At 50.2% G+C, this 19,255-nt stretch overlaps 1 protein-coding gene across 17 annotated transcripts in view; it reads right to left on the bottom strand.

Annotated features, from left to right (window-relative positions):
* Positions 1-5,227: 5,227 nt before the first annotated feature.
* The window catches only part of RNF144A (ring finger protein 144A), a 132,123-nt gene continuing 118,095 nt past the window's right edge, over positions 5,228-19,255 (bottom strand). For all 17 annotated transcript variants that reach the window (XM_069580146.1, XM_069580144.1, XM_069580154.1 and 14 more), the window contains 2 exons: positions 16,291-16,380; positions 5,228-9,516 (listed from right to left, as the gene is read on the bottom strand). In XM_069580146.1, coding sequence (XP_069436247.1) covers positions 9,385-9,516; positions 16,291-16,380 — 222 coding nt within the window. In that variant the 3' untranslated portion in view covers positions 5,228-9,384. The remainder of the gene's footprint in view (positions 9,517-16,290; positions 16,381-19,255) is intronic.

Here is a 19,255-nt window from a genome sequence, read left to right as displayed (position 1 = left end):
CATGGAAGAAAGACCCTAGGGTCATACTCACGCTCACACCCTGTATAATTCAACACCTGGAACTTGCTTCTAACCAAGGCAAAGACGTCACTCCTACGATTAATCTACACACTCACACACAGTCACACACACATATACATATTTGTGTATATGTATACTCAGTCATGTCCAAATCTTCGCAACCCCATGGACTGTAGTCCATCAGGCTCCTCTGTCCATGGTATTTCCCAGGCAAGAATGCTGGGTGGATTGCCATTCCCTTCTCCAGGGGATCTTCCCAACTCAGAGATGGAACCTGCATCTCCTGCATTGCAGGTGGATTATTTACCCTCCTAAAGAGTCACCTAGAAATCGCCCTGAAATCCAGATCCTAACTCAGTAGATCTGAGGTGAGGCCTGAGATTTTGTTTCTAGCAGTTCTCAAGCACCTTTCATGCCTCTGGTCTCAAAAAGACCACCTTTTCAGTATAAAGGAGATAGACACCTAGTGAGATTCCTTCCAACTCCAGGAATATACCAGCTGGAGGGAATCACATGGGCATCAAAGAAAAGAAGTTATCACCATTTGCAAATATCTAAACTGACTTTTGCAATTTCACTAAACATTGAAAAAGTATGTTGAACAAGTTTAAAGGCATATGGAATTATTTCACAGAAGTCATTTTCAAGAAATTCTTAAGGCCCTACAGGAGAAATGAAAAGACTAATGAAATAAATGTTGGAAAGAGAAGATTACAGAAAAGTGCTAGCTCTAACTAGATATTCCATACACAATGGTACACGTGGGTCCTTATGCAGGATGTAACCTGTTTCAGCAGAAGCCTGCTTCTGTGGCTCTGATCACCGTGGGGATGGGAGGAGGCTCTTCTCTCCCTGTCTGTGTTGACCCCCCTGCCCCCCCACAATCCCGTCTCTTCCAGGAGTTTGCTCAAGCAGAAAGCTGCTCCTCTCTGCGCTCACTGAGCTGCGGGGCGGTGTAACCTTCACATCTCTACACCCCGTGACTGCAATCCCTGAGGAGAGAAACCTGCTCATGTGCTCTGGTCTGTGTGCAGAATTCAGGTGCTGAGGAGAGAGAGAGATCTGCTGAGAAGATGCTACAGGCTGGGAGTGTCTCCCCCGGCCACCCCCCCCCCCCACCCTAGGGATTCCCCCCATGAGGTTGGAGGAGTCAGGAATCTGTTAGTCGTTCAAAGGCAAGTTCTTCTATCTCTGCCTAAAGCTACACCAGAGAATCCACACTCCTGGGAGATGATAATGTCTTAGAATTTTAAAAGAATATATAAGGAGCAGTGTGGGAGGGCTGGGGTCAAAATCTTACTCTTAAGAAATTAAAAATAAAAAAAAAAGTAGAAAGGATAGTGTAATGAACACCCATGCACTTTTCAGCTATATTAAAAATAAAAATACAACCTGAGTGCTATAGAGCTCAGTTATATATCTAGTGTATGAAATAAACATTAGAGGTGGGGCTGAGGCATCTCCAAAGGGTGTCCCCTTCCTTCCCTCGCCCTGCCCCGCACTTTCCGAGAAAGTAACTGACTTTGTTTCTAACACTTTTACCACATATATTATAATAGACTATGCAGTGTGATTTATGGTAATATTTGCAGTATGTTACAATACACAATATATACATAATACTTTCGTTTAGAGTGGATCAAGAAAGGAAAGATACGAAAACGGTGTGATGGGCAACACATGAGTCCAGCAGGCCAGACCCGTCCCCCACTGGCTGCCATGTCCTACGGGATGGCCAGTTCTCCCAGAGCCCCTTTCTCACTGTGCTGTGGGGGATCACAGTCCTGGCAGACTTGGGAGCACTCGAATCAACACCTGCCTGGAGAGAGCAAACTGCCTGGCCTATTCATCACCCAAGGGGCCTGATTCCTAACACATCTAGAGTGAGACTTCCGCCTCTAGACGGTCTGTCCATCTCCAGTTCAAATTCAATGGCTGATTTCTTAACTGAGTGACCCAAGCAACTGACACTCCTCCAATAAACACACACACACACACACAGAGGGCAATTTATTCCTCCATTTGACAAGCTCCTAACAGTCTCTACTATGTCAGACTTGATGCAAACAAGAAAAAAACCTGTATTTACAATATTAATGTCCTAAATCCCTGGATAAAAGTAACAATTGAGTCTACTTTTCTGAAACTTTAAAAACTGATTTCTTTTGTATAAAAATTTTGAATAAATAAATACTAAAAAAAGCAAGATAAAAATTCCTGGATAAAACAATTGAGTCTACTTTTCTGAAACTTCCCAAACTGATTTCTTTTGTATAAAAATCTTAAATAAAGACATATTTTAAAAAGCAAGATAAAAAAGTCCTGTGAAGGATTTTAACCCTCCCTTTCAAATGAAGAAAAGGATGCCCTGGTAAGACACAGGCCTAAGAATTCACCCACCGGAGCCCAGGGCGCCCTGCGGGCCGCGGCCACACTCCTGACCATGATGCTCAGCCTCCCACTGGACGTTGGCCTCACCCCTAAACACGCGGCTGCGTAATGCCAGAAAGGGAGGAGTGGGTTGTGAAAGCTCCAGTAATGAGCGGGAATGGCCAGTTTTAAATGACAGAGCATTTGACGCTGTCTGGGGTCTGGCCACATCAACAGCTATGCTCTCCTCCAGGACCCGGGCACAGCAACCTTCCACACACACACACACACACACACACACACACACGCCTGCGGTCAGTACCCACACCTGCCCACTCCCCGTAATTTGAGTCCCCTAAGAGTCTGTGATGTGCGCGAGTGCAGGCACAGAGAAGAGCATTCTTTGTGGGGAGAACAAGTCCATGCACCAATGTGTACACACACAGACACACACACACACCATGTACACATACACACACGCAGATATATTTTGCTTAAAAGCAGTTGCTCCTCAGCAGAGTGTCTTCTGGGGCAATTCCCACCTTCCAGGTCAGCTTGAAGACCTGAGGTCCAACTGGAGTGGAGCAGGGCTGTTTTGGGGTTGGGGAAGCTCGGCAACCCCCTGCCTTTGACTCTTGCCTGCCTTCTCGGGTTGGCCTCTACTTGGGCAGGGTCGTCCCACCCACGGACCATGCTCCCTGTCACGGGCTGAGCAGTTGCCCCCAAACATGCTGGAATCCCCATCCCTAGTGCCCGTGACTGTGATCTCATCTGGAAACAGGGCCTTTGAAGATGGTCAGCTTGAGGTCACCCTGGACTTGGGGAGGGGGCTAATCCAATGGCTGGGGTCTTCACAGAAGCAAATGTGGACACAGAGACGGAGAGGCACACAGGGGAAAGAGCATGAGAAGATGAAACCAGGGGGTGGCCCGCACAAGCCTGGGGCTGCCCGAGATGCTGGCAAAGCCCAGCTGGGAGGGAGGCTGGCACGGGTCCACGCTCGGGGTTCTCAGGAGCCACCCTGCTTCCTGTGGACCATGGGCCCCTGGCCTCTAGAAGCAAGGGAGAAGACATTCCCGTTGTTTCAGCCCTGTTTGTGGGGCTCTTTCGTGGCAGCCCTAGAAAGCTGACACGTCCCCCCACCCCCCCCGACACACACAGCTTTAGTATGAAGCCCTGGAGCTTTGCAGGCTGTGCCTCCCGAGTGGGGACCCCTGTGTGGCCATCCAGCCCCAGCGCGCCCATCAATGTCCTTACACTTGCTGGACTGGGCCACTCCCTCATTTCTGCTTGGCCGATGCGTCCTCATCTGCTAGACCCAGTGCACACACCTCACCCTCCCCACAGCCCTCCCTGACCACCCACCTGGCTGCAGTACCACGGGGCAGCCACCAGGGCCCTGGCCACACCTTGCCCCGATCTCTGACCCACAGATCTGCCTCCCTCCAGACGAGGAGCCCCCATAAGCAGGGACACCGCGTCTTCAATGCCAGCAACGGGTCACCCGCTCACAGAATACTCCTTCCTGCACCCGCATCTCCAGAGTCTAAGGATGGCTAATATTTACTTTTTAATTACTTATTTTTGGTCATGCTGGGTCTTCGTTGCCGTGTGGGCTTTTATCTGGCAGCGGCAAGTGGGGAACACTGACTCGCTGCGGTGGAAGGGCTACTCATCGTGGTGGCTTCTCTTGTTGTGGAACATGGGCTCCAGGGCGCCTGGATTCATCCGTTGTCTCTCCTCGGCTCAGAGTTCGGGCTCTGCTGTGGTGTCTCAGATGCTCCGCGACACGTGGATCTACTCGGATCAGGGATCGAACCTGCATCTCCTGCATTGGCAGCAGATTCTTTATCACTGAGCCAACCAGGGAAGCCGAGATGGGTTTTAAACTGTAGCCACAGGACAGGTAACTAACTGCCTTTTCCTAGCCTTTCATTTTATGTTAATAAGTGAAGATATATTCTTCCAGGAAACTTAGATGAAGCAAACGAAAATCAAGGTGGAATACTCAAGAGTTGCTAATTTTTTCTCCTATGAAACACAGCACCCACGTTTACTCTCTTTTTCTAGCAATGACAGGATGATCACTGAGACACTCCCATAAACTTTGGTAGTTTTCTAAGCACTTGTCTCCATGGATGGAGGCCGAGAACCGAGGCTGAAGTGCTTTCTGATGTCATTTTCCTGGAGAAGGCACAAGTGTGGGGCTTACTTACCCAGCACCCCACATGATTTTGGCTTCGAGAGAGTTGAGGACCTTCCCAAGAGAGAAAACCCTGGCATATACAGATGTGCCCGAAGGGTATCACGCTAAGTGAAATGAGTCATAGACATTGAGACCCAAAGACCGTGTGATTTCACTTACTCGTGGAATCTACAAAACAACAGCAACGGGCAAAGGAGACAAAGCAGAAATAGACTCACAGTTACAGACAACAATTGTGGTTGCCAGAGGGAGGGGGCTGGGGGGTAGATAAAACATGTGGAGATGAAGAGGCACACACTTCCAGCTGTAAGGCAAGTTCTGGGATGTAATGTAGCATAGAGAATATAGTCAGTAAGACTGAAACACCTTTATACAGTCACAGGTACCATGTGACAAATGGTTGCTGGTGTTACTGTTGGTGATCATTTCATAACGTATAAAAATACTGAACCACAATGCAGTACACCCATAACATTATCCTACTGCATGTTAATTATAACTCAATTTTTTTTAAAGCTGTGTTCCCAGTGGCATAAGGACCCTCTCCCGTCCACCTCCAGTCCTCACAATATTTTCGATCTTCAAGCCGGCAGTCAACTAAGAGTGTAAGAAAGATGGAGCCAGACAGGATTTACAAAAGTAACCTGTATTCCAGCCAAAATATCTTTAAAAAGAAATCCCTTCTAAAGGGGTGGGGGACAAACTACATAAGACACAATACACTTAAAATATGTATTGAAATTACAAATCAAACTTGTCTACACGATTCCAAAGTACAAAACACGACATTAAAAGGCGTTCAAACAGCTCTTTTATACATCACAGTGTGAGTGGCAGAAAATGTACGGATATCTCGAAAACACAAACCAAACTTGTTTTGGTTTTTTTTGTTGTTTGTTTGTCTTTACCACCACTTGTCAAATACACAACGTATACATGTGCATGACCCATTCATGCATGTTTTTACACAAGGGGAGAATACACCCACGGCAAAATGAGCGCGAGATGAGGGAAAGGTCGGGTACCTACCCCTCCCTGAAGGCTGCTGGAATCTCGGAAGACAGGACTGTGCAAACTGAAGAGGGGTGAGCATGGGCTTGGTGCCCCCAAACCGCAGGCTCCCCGGGTCGGGACACATCAGTCATTCTTCTTTCATGCACCCCCTTCTTTCCAGCTGGCATTTCTGACAACACCAGTCACAACTCTTCATTTCGTGTACTTTCATAAGGGCTTGGGTTAATGATAAGGAATAAACAAGCTTTGGTATTTTTGAGAGACCTTCAGGAAGCTTTATACATGCAAAATGTTTTCCCTTGATGATTTCACTGTGATTTATATATACATAGACAGATATTTATTAATCAATGAGAAGGTGAGAAATAGACCAAAAAAAAAAACCACAAAAAAAAAAAAAACCACAAAAAACCCACCCTGGTTCTTTCCAGAACTCTCATTTTTAAAGACAACCAAGCGAAAACACTCTCTTCTAATTTGCAAAACAACTTGTAACTTTTGGAACACAGGTGAGAAAGATAAAATCATCTTGGAGTAATTTCTGCATATCTGATAAGCCCCTTTCCCTGGGTCCTATGTGCTAATCAGGAATTGGTCTGGTTCTTAAACTGGTTTTAAGAAACAGTATGTTGTAAAGAGAATCTGTTCCCTTTAAAAAGATGCCAGAGGGAGCAGACGTGGTTTCTTAGCTCCTCCTGGGGGTGGAGGAAACACTGATGGGCCAGCATTCGGGCCTTAAAAGGTTCTCTTTATGCTCAGGTCCTGGGTTGGTCTCTGCTGAGTGACCATCTACAACGATGCCCCTGAAGGCGATGGTCCCCGGTGATGATGGTGAAGCTGGGCTGGCCAGGCTACAGGACACAGGGTGGAGCCTCGCTCAGAGCCCAGGCATGGCCAGTGAAACCTCACTGCGCCGTCCGTTCCCAAAGGACTCAGATCACCACACCCTCCGTCACCCCCACCTGGCCAGGGGCACTCAGCCACAGTCCATCTCCATGTTCTTCTTCCCCTCCCCACCCCCTCCAGAATTAAAGGCCTCTAAATGAATCAACGGATGTGTGCTTGCAGAGGGCCAGTGTGAACACCACCTGTCAAAGGTCATCTTCAATTAAAGCCACATCCACACTGTCAAACACCCAGGCTTCCCTGGGAGTGACGGCAAGGTCAGAACCCACAACACGGGCCATCTTCCCACGTCCCGTGTACACCTGACGTCAGGCCCGGGCCGTCCTGCGTCCCCACGAACAACAGGTATGGCATTCCTCGCTCAAAGGAGAGGAGTCGGATGGTGATGCTGCACATCTCCGAAAGGATCTCAAGGGGACCCTGCCAGTGTCTTTCTAGGGAATGGACAGCTTTATTTTTTCTTTACCTAAATCACACCGAGCACTCTCAGGCAGGCTTGATGTAAAAACTCAGAGCAAGCAGGTGTGACTCAGACCCCGGGTGACCCCAGAATCCCGGTGTGTCCTACCTGGGTCGCACCATGTGTGGCGAAGTGTCAGGGCTAAAGGCACAGGGCTGGCAGGGGCTCTGTGTGTGCAGGGTCTACCCATGGACTCCCCCAGGAGAGCAGGCGGCCCAGCCTGCTCGGAACAAAAGGACCTGAGCTCTGGCCCAGGGAAGGCAGTGTTTCCAACAGCTCTGGTCCCCACCTTGAAGGAAGGGGCACTACTGCCTGGACCCCTGGGCACGACGGGCAGCAGCAAGTACAGACAGGATGATCTGGGATGGGAAGCTCTGCCCCGTGGACCACTGGACACAGGCCGCGAGCCTGCTGTCTTCCATGAGGACTTTAAAGGGCATTTGCAAATCACAGTAAGCTCTCAAGCCTGGGCCACCCAGCTCATCTTCAGGCCCCAGGGCGCTGTCGCTCTCTCCAGAAAAGCCATTCCCCACCCCCAGGCCTGACCCTGATGGCAGCACCTCCAGCCACAGAGACTCAGTGCCCAGGCTTCATCCAGGCAGATGGCCCTGGGCATGTTTTTATTGTTAGTGAGTTTTCAAACTGCAATTATATGGAGGCTGTTCTGCACATAATTTTGACACAGACTGGCTCCGTAAAATGGCTTCAGTTTTAAAAAGAAAATAAATCCTAGAGGGAAAGAGTGATCCTATTTCTCCTAAGCTGATTAAATGTTAAGAAATAAAAGTCATTTCTCTACGAGAAGGTAATCGAGGACCTGAGACGGATACACAAACGCAGAAGTCAAGGATACAAACCACCACGCTGTACAAATATGCCTGACATAAGCAAACAGCAGAGATAAAAGACTTCATTTTCATTTTACTCTTTCGTGGAATGCTTAATAAGTTTTAAAAAGTTCCACCGTGATAAATCCACAACAATCGCCCACTATGTTTAGAAGTCCTAAGCTGGATGAAATCAGTGTGCTCTTTAAAAGCCACAGTAAAGTCAACGGTCTGTAAAGCACACATAACCCAAAGTTAACTTGTGGAGCCCGGTATGTGTTATTGATCCGGGCATCTGCCTGCCCTGGTCACGGTCACACGCAGCTGTAAAAGTCCAAGTGGGAACGCCGCCTCAATCAGAGCAACTAAGTGAAGCGGAAGATTTTTTTTCAGCAGGGGCAAAAGGGTAAGCAGCGGGACTTGGAACTGTGTAAGAGAGATGATTTCTCCAGAATAACTCAGTCATTTCAAAAACTGAACATCCAGAAGCTTGTCCCCCCAGCCCCCTGCCAGGAAGCTCTTCCCCCAGAATTCAGGGTCACTATTTGATTGGTTTTGTCTGCTTGAGGGCACTGACGCTGCAGCCAAACCACAGGGATTCTCGACAAAACTATTACCAAGTAAAACATTTGGTTTCTGAAGACACGAAAAAATATTTGCTGATCCTTGGGTGAACAGAGAGGAGCCCTGTGAGCGGACCTGAATCACCAGAGAGAGGAAAACAAAAGGCGAACCTAGGTTGGAGATGTTCCTTTAAATGCATCAGTATGTTTAAAGAAACGCAACTGTTTAAAGATACAGGAAACGCGCTGATAACAGTACACAGCGTACAGCAATCCAAAAAGTCTCCACGAGCGTCAAGAAAAGACAAAAAGAGCACGCAAGGCTTCCTAAATCTCCTGCAAAGTGGCCGAGCCAGAAAGGCCATTTAACCATAAATTCTTAAAACTGCACATCTCAAGAGAAGGCATACAATGGTTTCGATGCACCGTGTTGATTTTTCACTACTCGGTTGGGGGTGTGGTGGGGGGGGGTGGGAAATGCCTTCTAAAAAGGATTTTACTAAATGTCATTAGTAATAAAAAGAGTTGTCATAAACAGAGTGCTTTTCTCAAGTCAGAACACTCGGATTCTGTCTGAAGTGGAGCACGATCCTCAAAGGACTTCTCTCAGCCACGAGGGGGCGCCAGCTCGAAGCCAAGGAGGAGACAGACTGCACTCTGCATGAGGAAGTCCCCTCGGCAACATGGAGGGTCCCGGTCCAGCGGGACAGGGAGAACGTCGCCGGGGTGGGGGGTGCTCTGCACAGCACCTCCCTCGGCGAGTCTGCAGAGACCCACCCTGTGCGACACGCCCCACCCACGCCGGCCTTGCCTCCCATGCCGGGGGTGACTGCACCTGGGGCCTCGGCCGACGACCTGACATCAGTCCCTGGAATCACGGCGTCCTGGCGTGACACTGTGAAGCTCAATGGGGCACGTAAGGCAAGAGAGATGTTTAGTGAGAGGGGGACAGCGGGGTGGGGTGGGGGAACCACGCTTCCCGCAGGTGGGGGTCCTGCTCCAGCATCGCGCCGCTCTCTAGGTGGGCAGAGGGTCGTCGTCACCTTTACTGCACTTGCACTTGCAGCAAAGCACAAACGGAGTGGCCAGGAGCAGGAAAGGGGAGGCCACCAGGAGCAGGAGCCCGAAGCCAGCGAAGATGCCCACGACCTGCAAGGCGGAGACAGAGCAGAGGGTGAGGGGGCTGGCCCACAGGCTGCACAGGCATGAGCCACTCAGCCACCCACTCAGCCACCATCCACCCACCCAGCCCTCCATCCACCCGCCCACCTATATCCACCTATATCCATTCATCTATCTGTCCATCCATCCACCCACCTCTATCCATCCATCCACCTATATCCACACATATCCATTCATCTATCCGTCCATCCATCCACCCATCCATCCATACATGCATACATTCACCTATACCCACCCATCTATCCATCATCCACCCACGTATATCCACCATCTATCCAGCCATCCATCCATGCACCCACTCATCCGTCCATCCAACCATCCATCCATTATACACACAACATCCATCCATCTTTCCATACATCCATCATCTCTCCTTCCACTTGTCCATCCATCTATCCATCTATCTACAACCTGTATCATCCATCCCTTCATCTATCAACCCATTTATTCACCCACTCATCATCCACCCACCATCCACCTATCCATCATTCACTCACCCATCCATCCATCCATCTGCCCATAGTTCTTTCCCTTCACTTCCTTCCTTTCATTCTCCCTCTGTTTCCCCCCTTTCTTCTTCCTTTCCCTCCTTTCATCAAAGTAACCAAACATCCATTCAACTACAGATTCAATTAGCCATCAAGCATCCTCTGAGCCCAACACTGTATTAGATGCTGAAAACACAGAGGCACATAAGACCTTGGCTCTCGGCTACCACCCAGTCTGGTAGAAAGACAGCATGATTACAAGCTGATAATAATACAGTTTACAAAAACTGCTATCAGGTTCCAGGTGTAAAGGAAACCCGCAGCCGGACACATACATGAGCCATGGGCAGAAGAGTGTGCAACGGGAAACGGCTGAGATTATACGGCTTACGAGGAGACAGGTGGTAAACAGGAATGACTGGGAGAAGGCACTCCATGTGGGAGAGTAGAAAGGCATACCCCGGTGCTTTAGGGAGTGACCAGAAATGACGTGGCATGAGTTTGAGCAAACTCCAGGAGATAGTGAAGGACAGGGGAGCCTGGCATGCGGCAGTCCATGGGGTCACCAAGAGTCAAACATGACTGAGTGACTGAACAATAAGACCTGTGTTATTCCTGGAGTTTAAAGTCTAACGTGTACTGTTACAAATGTTGATTTGGTTTAAAACATGCGTTTACCCCTAGGGATGAGTACATATTAAAGGAAATAAGCCTCAAGTGTACACAGGCTGTCATTCAAATCAGGGAGGGAAGCTGGACAAAGAAGCTGGGAGGTTGCCCTTTACCTGGCTCCCTCCATCAGCTGCTACAGCAGGAATCTGAACTGAAGGTGGAGTTCATCTGCCACCTAGTGTTCAGAGCGGTAAATACGCAAACCCAGGGGCTCCAATTCTGACTCAGTGTGTTCACCTCTCTGGGCTTCGTGCTGTCATTTCAGTCATGTCGCACTCTTTGCGACCCCATGAACTGGAGCCCGCGAGACTCCTCTGTCCATGGAGATTCTCCAGGCAAGAATACTGGAGTGTGCTGCCATTTCCTACTTCCGGGGGATCTTCCCTAGCCAGGAATTGAACCCGTGTCTCTTATGTCTCCGGCCTTGGCAGGCAGGTTCTATACCACTAGCGCCACCTAGGAAGCAGTTTCTCAATGATAAAATAAACAAATGAAGTAAAACATCTCTGAGGGTTAGTATTAGCTCTGAAATATGATAACATAATATCATTAGCTCATGATAATATGATACAGTGCTACAGCATCACAGCGGGGTGAGCAAAAGTGTCCCTTGACTTCTGATTTTACCTGAAAACTATCACAGGCACATGCACACACCTGCACACACACGTGTACGCACACCACACACACACACTCACACACATCACATGGTGTTTATAAATTAGACTGTGCTCATGATAACGGTCCATGCTTTCTGAAGAGCTAAGTCCATTTGTCTGAATTTAACGTCAGTAGTGCAATTGTGAGGTCTGAATTCAGATCACACTCTGATAAAATCACGCACATGGCTATTTCAGAATACGTAAAACCCACAGGAAGGCATCGCTGATCTGCAGGGCACTTTGAACCACCTCGGCCACTGGGAACACACTCTCATTGTCCAGGGAGCCAGGGACTCTTGCATCAAAAACAGACCAAAACCCTTGACCAGATGCTCACATCCTTGGTCAATAAGACACCCCCGCTTTCACTCCGTCTACCTTGCCTCCTTCTCGGCGTGCTGTCGAAACAGCTAGGTTACCCAGTCATTCCCAATTGGTGACAGTGAAACAAAGCAGGACCCTGAAGGTCCTCGCCCCAGCCCTACATCCTCTGTCTGCCTTTTGTTTGTGGAAATATGTTAGCCAAAGAACACATTTGATCAGAGAAGTAAGACTACGCAAACAAAGGGAAACAATCAAAGGAGACCAAACAACAACAGTTTAAGGCATTAAGCAAAGTCAAGGACCTTCAGTTCCTCCTCAAGGGCTAGAGATAATATTCGGAGCCGTGTCCTGTGAGCTGTCTTGTAGATACTGAACCCCCCACCTGGTGGAGGAGTTAATTACATGATGACTGGACTGCAGTCATGACCTGAGCTGCTACAGTTCTGACAACTGTCCTCAAGGAGATGGGAACCAACCAACCTTGGAACTAAAGATTAACTGTACTTAGAACAATCAAGATGACGCTGGTCAGACCACTGATGACCAACATGAAGGTGACAGATAGAGCTGACTGTGCTGCTTCTTGCCCCCTCCTTCTGTGTATAAAAGCTCGTGTCCCCTGATTGCTGAGGGTGGGGGGAAAGCCAGCTTTTGGACAGGTGTCCACCCTTCGCCCTCCCACCCCACCCTATTGCCAACTTCCAAAATAAAGCAAACTTTCTTTCCAACCAACCTGGCCTCTTTATCGGCTTTTGAGTGGTGAACAGCCAGGACCCTCTTCCATTATAAAAGGAGGAAACAGTTATAGTCAGAAGGAAGTCAGCCAACAGAAGAGTCGGACAGGAAGCAAATATCTCACAACAAAAATCATCACTTAGCATTTTATAAACATGTCAGACAGAAATGATATACTGTGGGGACAGAGGATAAAGAGGGAATCACGTGAAACAAGGACCCTTCACCCCAGGCAAACCCTGATTTAAAGGAATGGTTAACCACTCAGACTGTTTGTCAAGGCACCCACTAATCAGGGCAGAGCCTGATCTGTGTGACCATCACCAGCCCCCAAGCAGAGCCCAGAGTCTCTACCTTCACAAATGTCCAATGTGTGAGTATGGGACGAACCGTCCCAGTGGAGTCCGGGAGGTTCTGAGTCCTCTCCCCTAGAGAGAGTTCTTCAACGCAGCTCCAGGGCTTGGTAGCGGTAAGCCAGGTCAAAGCGATGGTAGAACGATCAGAACACATTACGTTCATTGAAACTGGGCACTGAACGCGGCGAGTGTCGGCCGCACCATGGCCCGAATGCTCGGAGGTCAGGTCAGAGAGGCTGTGTCTGGGGATACAGGGGGCTGCTCCCATGCCTCTCCCCAGCTCTCCATGCAATGGCATCACCCTGGCAGCTTGAAACGGCTATCCCAGGAGAGCTGACACCACAGAAGAGACCAAAACTACAATGTAGCCTGCCCCCCGCCCCCGCCCCACAGCCCGCTGATAATTCTCAGAACACTGGCTGCGCGTGTGTGTGTTTCAAGGCAGGGGGTGGATGAGTTCAGAGGGCTGGCAGCCTGCCTGCTTTACACTGAAGGTGCCTCTGCTCAATTTAACCAGCCCTGAGAGGGGCCTGAGATCAGGGGCGTGTCCCTCATCCACGTGGCTCCAGGGGTTGCTCAGAGCTGGCGCTGAGTATTTGCCCCTAGAAGGTGCTGACCGATGAGGCCAAGAGGAGCTGGTGGGAGGTGTCCACAGGCTTCTTCCTCAATAATGATGGAGTCTGGGAAGCCCTGTCCATGTTTCTGCACTTCTTCAGGGCTTGTTCTCCAAGTGCCTGTTTTCAGCTCCGCTCATAACCCCAGAAACACGAGACTCATTCCTGAGAATTAACAGGCATGAGGGCTGAGGTGTGACCACACAGCCCAGCCTTGTAATCAGACAGGGTGACAATCTCCACCGGCGCTCAGGCACTCCTGGGAAGCTCGCTGTGGCTCCAGCCATGGGGAGAGACGGGAAGGAGAGAAAACAGCTCCTTGTTCGGAAGCTGGGTCTTTACGGAGATTGCTGTTGTTCAGTCTGACTCTTTGTGACCCTGAACTGCAGCACACTAGGCTTTCCTGTCCATCACTAACTCCTGGAGCTTGCTCAAACTCATGTCTGTAGAGTCAGTGATGCCATCCAACCATCTCATCCTCTGTCGTCCCCTTCTCCTCCTGCCTGCAATCTTTCCTAGCATCAGGGTCTTTTAAAATGAGTCAGCTCTTCACATCAGGTGGCCAAAGTATTGGGGCTTCAGCATCAGTCCTTCCAATGAATATTCAGGGTTGATTTCCTTTAGGATTGACTGGCTGGATCTCCTTTCTGTCCAAGAGTCTCTAAAGTGATTTTGGAGCCCAAGAAAATAAAATCTATCACTGTTTCCACTTTCTCCCCATCTATTTGCCATGAAGGGAGGGTACCGGATGCCATGATCTTAGTTTTTTGACTGTTGAATTTTAAGCCAGCTTTTTCACTCCCCTCTTCCACTTGCATCAAGAGGCTCTTCAATTCTTTACAGAGGGAATCAGGTTAAGATGACATTCCCAGGATGGACCCTAATCCATTACAACTGGTGTCTTCATAAGAGGGACGTCTGGACGCAGAGACAAGGTGAAGGGCCGGAGGGACACACCTGGGATCGCAGGGCCCCACCTGGAGCTGGAAGAGGCAGGGGGACCCTCCTACCGGTTCCAAGGGAGACAGGCCCTGCCCACACCTCGATTTCAGCCTCCTGGCCTCTAGAACTGCGTGAGAGTCTATTTCTGTTGTTCGGTATCTTATTCCAGTGCAGAGAGGGTGGGGGAGCCCTGGAGCTGGCCGTGCTGGCCCGGAAGGCAAAATAAAATGCAGCTCAAATCCACTCTCACACTGAGGTCAACAGACTGGCCCTCGGGCCAGATGGAGTTCACAGTCCATTGTGCTTTGTTTTGTTCTTACAACTTTATGGAGCTATAACTTACATACCTTACAACTCAGCCACTTAATGCCCAATTTATGGGTTTTAGTGCACTCCGAACTGCCCAGCTTGCATCCCAGTCAATGCCAGCCCCTGCTTTTTAAAAGCAATTTCCTGGAATGCAGCCACGGGCCTTTATTGACACACTGTCTGCAGCACCGGCCTCTCTACCAGGCGGAGAGGACAGGTACAAAGCCGGACTGTCTACTATCGGCCGGCCAAAGACCCGTTGGCCCTGCCAGGGGGTCTGCAGTGGAGATCACGGGAGAAGCACAGTTACAGGCAGCCCGTCTCTGTTCCTAGGAAACCACCTGAGACTCGGTTCCTGCGACTCCCAGATGGCCTGCCTCGGGGCTGTGCTGAGACTTGCCAGGAACAAGGCTGGAGCCCAACTGAAGCTCTTCCCTACCCCAGGAGCTGGCCTGCACTGACACCTGCCTGCTGGTCCCCTCAGGGGCTTCCCTCCACACCTGCAGCATACCTGAACATCATACCGTAGCCTGCAATGCCCATGGGGTCCACCCTGATCATCTCTGACCACTGCTACCTCCTCCTGCTCTGTCCGCATGGACCTCCATGCCACACTTCTGCCCTTCAGCCCAACTCTATCCCCTCTGCCTAGACTGTCCCCCTGTATGAACTGTCCCTCCTCTGCCTGGACAGCCCCCTCTGCCCTGTCCCACCTACTCCCACCACCAGCTCCCCATCACTCAGTCCCTGGCCATAGGCACCACCTCCAAGAAGCCTTCCGGGCCACACCATCTAAAGACCCCTCCCAATCGCCCCTTCCCTACATCTGAATTCACACCATATGCTGCTCCTGGCTCACTGTCCCTACAGGAGATGTGCAGCCATAAGGGAAAACTCCATTGATCTCCTTCACTAGTGTTTCCAACTCTTAGAACAGCACCAGGCACACAGGAGGAAGTAAACATCTGCTGAAAGTATGAGTAATCCCACCGACCGGCTGCACAGACATCACGGTGCAGGGACCGTTCCATCCCTTCCCTCTCATCCTTCCCTGTGACTAACGTGCTCACCCGGGGCCTCTATGGGAACTCTACAATAAGAGCCAGTAAGGACGGACCATGCACAGTAGGTCATGAGCAAGGCCAGGAGTAGGCACAAGCAATCGGATGGCTGATGTTGAAGAGCCATCATGTGCTAAAACATGGGGCGTATTCATGTTAGGTAAAGAATCTGCCTGCAATGCAGGAGACCTGGGTTCGATTCCTTGGTCAGCAACATCCCCTAGAGAAGGAAATGGCAACCCACTCCGGTATTCCTGCCTGGAGAATCCCATGAACAGAGGAGCCTGGAAGGCTATAGTCCATGGGATCGCAAGAGGTGGACATGACTTAGCGACTAAACCACCACCACCACCATTCATGTTAGAAAGGCCTACCAAAAGCATAATCTCGGTCCAGGAAAAACTCTGGCAGCTACCGCATTTACTAGCTGTTTTTCTATATGGGAGATCTTTGTCCAGCTGGCAAGTCTTCTGGAAATGACACACACAGGTCCTGTTTCTCTCTCTCTCTCTCTCTCTCTGTGTGTGTGTGTGTGTCTCTGTCCCCAAGATCAAAACCCCAGGCGTGCCACCTCCTACCTGTGTCCGATGCCAGATGACAGACGCCCTGGAGTGGCCCAGCTTGTTCCTGCAAGGCCCTTTATCATAATGGATCAGGAGGAAGTCGTCCTGCGGAGGGAGAGAAAGAACAGAGGTGGATGGGATGGCACGTTCCACTCAGCGCATCCTGCCTGCTCCTGAAGTTTGCAGCAGGCTGTCATATTCCCTCTCTTTCCTAATATTTAGAACTAGAGTTCCTATCTCACGTATCTGATTGAGAGGAAAGAAAACTGACTGACTGATTCTGGCTGGCCATTCCAGACTCCTCTCTGCTAAGTACTCCAGAGTCTGAGTTCAAGTGCGGTGAGAATTCTTTACAGGAAAGAAGCTGCTTATCTTTTTGAATTAATACAAAGACTAATTAATACAATAATGAATACAAAAAATTACTTAATACAAAAATGAATACAAAAAACTAATTAATACAAAAATACAAAAAATAATACAAAGATTACACGTTTTCAATAAATGGTAAAGAACATTTTGTTTATACCTGTGCATTCCCCAGAATAAAAATATAGAATTATTAAAACAAAGAACTAATTAATACAAAAAGTAATACAAAAAACTAATTAATACAAAAATTACTACAAAGACTACACCTTTTTAATAAATGGTGAAGACCGTGTTGTCTATACCTGCGCATTCCCCAGAATAAAAATGTAGAATTATTAAAGAAAGTTATTCCAAATAATGAAGGAGGAAATGGCAACCCACTCCAGTATTCTTGCCTGGAGAATCCCAGGGACAGAGTAGCCTGGTGGGCTGCGGTCTACGGGGTTGCACAGAGTCGGACATGACTGAAGTGACTTAGCAGCAGCAGCAGCATTCCAAATAAACCTTATTTTGAAATGAAAAAGAAAAGAAAAGAAAAAAAAACCCACTGGAAACAAAGGAACACAGACAACAGCATAGGAAGCGAGTTCACGGGAAAGGGCTGCGGTCAACCCAACCTCCTGGGCCCCCTTCCCTCCTCCATGACCGAAGGCTCACAGGCCACGAGAGGGAGCCCTGCTCCCACTTCGGCCCCCGTCCAAGCCTGGCTCCGGCTCCAGGAATCCGCGCTGATGCAGGGCTTCTGAAGAAGTAGGTCAGAGGCTGGCCGCTCCGGGAGCCGTTAGCAGCTCTGGGGCTCAGCTTTCTTCCCCGGAGTCCCTGCCTTCCCGGCTTCCTGCCACCCTGTCAGAATTACTCCCAGATGAGATGATTTCCGGTGTGTGTACGGTCCATCCTCGGCCTCTAGCACCAGCCTTCTTGCCCGGAAAGTGCTGCTTCTCTGCTCAGACCAGAAAACGTTCTCACGGCTCAAGAGCTGGCTGGAGACCAGTCTTCCGTCCACAGTTCACCCGACTGTCTAGAACTGAGAGGCGACTCCCTTCCGATTTGGCGGAAACGTCCTGCCCACCCACCGCACCCACCCCCACCACACCCCCACCTCCACCTCCAATCACCTGGGAGTCTTCACCTGACCGGCAGGGGCTCCTGGAGTCGGGCCCCTGAAGCAATGTCAGCCTCCTTAACTACATCGCCAAGCAAGCAGGAACCGAGGTGCAGGAGGGCATCTTCTGTACAAACCGCTCTGCTCCTCCATTAACAGGAGGGACTGTTTTCTCTCCTGTCACCCACAAGGAGAACCAGCTCAGCAAGCACCACAGAAGGGAGGCCCATGCTGCTTCCTCATGTAACGGAGAGCGTGAGCAGAGGCTCTTTCTGAGAGAAGAGCAATAAGCCCGGCCTAGCGTGTCTGAGACAGGAGGCCATTCCTCTTGCAGCTGGGCAGAGCTGGTCACAGTGGTGTCCCTTAGCATCCCCGTGGGTGACACTGCCCGGGAGCCCTCCTCTGGTCCTGGGAACCGTCGGCCTCCAGTCTGATGACCTCACAGGTCAGCCTCCTGGAGCCTGAATGGGTCCTGGAGCAGTAGGAAATTCTGGTTTTGGGGGGGTGGTAGTGCGATGCCTTCCAGGGAGGTGGGCAGCCCAGCCTGCCACCTCCCACCTCACCCCCCGGGTCCCAGCCCCTCAGCTGTCCAGGAGAACATGGGCAGAGATGAACACACAGCTCGGCCGGCTGGGGATGTCTTCTCAAAGCCGTTTCTGATGACTTGTGTCCACTGGGCACTCTCTCTTCCTTGAACTCCTCATTCTCTTTTCTTTCACTCACATACCATGGAAGTTAACTTTTCATCTGGGGTCTCATTTTGCCAGGCTGCTCTTCACAAAGTCTTGCTCCGGAGGCTCTCGGATATTCTCTAGATTTGTCTTCTGAAACACAGGGCGAACTGTGCTGTCTCGCCCAGCTGTGAAGTCTGCAGGGATCTCCTCTGGCAAAGCTGCACAAACCCTGTTGCTTGTTACAGTCACTGGGAGCCTTTGGGGACTGCGGCTCCTGACTCGGGGTCCAGACGCCCTGCGTGACCTTCATCAACCTGCCGTGGACCAGTGCTTGGGGGCCATGAGCCCCAATGATGGAGGTCAACCTCCATCTCGGCCCAGAGACCCCGGTCACGGCCCCCACCTCGGCCAGGCCCAGGCCATGTACAGCTCACTTTCTTCCTCACCACATCCTGTTCTCTGGAGGCAGCCCGCCTCCCACACTCTGCCCTCTGCCTGGTAGGTGAACTCTCCATCAGCTATGCCTACACCCTTGATGCCCCTGGACCCAGGGACCAGCCCCCCACCCCTGGAGAGGCTGCCGGAGACCCCACACGCACCGGCTTGTGGCACCGCCCACAGGGACCTAGTGCTACCGGGGGCTTCTCGATTGGGGGGTCACCAGGTCCTCGGGGTCACAGACTCTGCCAGCCTCAACTTGGCAGTCCCCCCCACCCCCTTCATGCAGAGCGGAGCTGTTGACACTCACGGCACGTTTCCTGAACAAAACGAAAGCTTTCCCCCTGACAAAAGCGCTGGAAGATGCTTTCACAATGTAACAGTGATTTCATTG

The sequence above is a fragment of the Ovis canadensis genome, chromosome 3 (genome assembly GCF_042477335.2).
Source record: "Ovis canadensis isolate MfBH-ARS-UI-01 breed Bighorn chromosome 3, ARS-UI_OviCan_v2, whole genome shotgun sequence".
Taxonomy (NCBI): Eukaryota; Metazoa; Chordata; class Mammalia; order Artiodactyla; family Bovidae; genus Ovis; species Ovis canadensis.
Note: the sequence above shows the minus strand (reverse complement) of the source record. Positions and strands in the feature narration are given on the sequence as shown.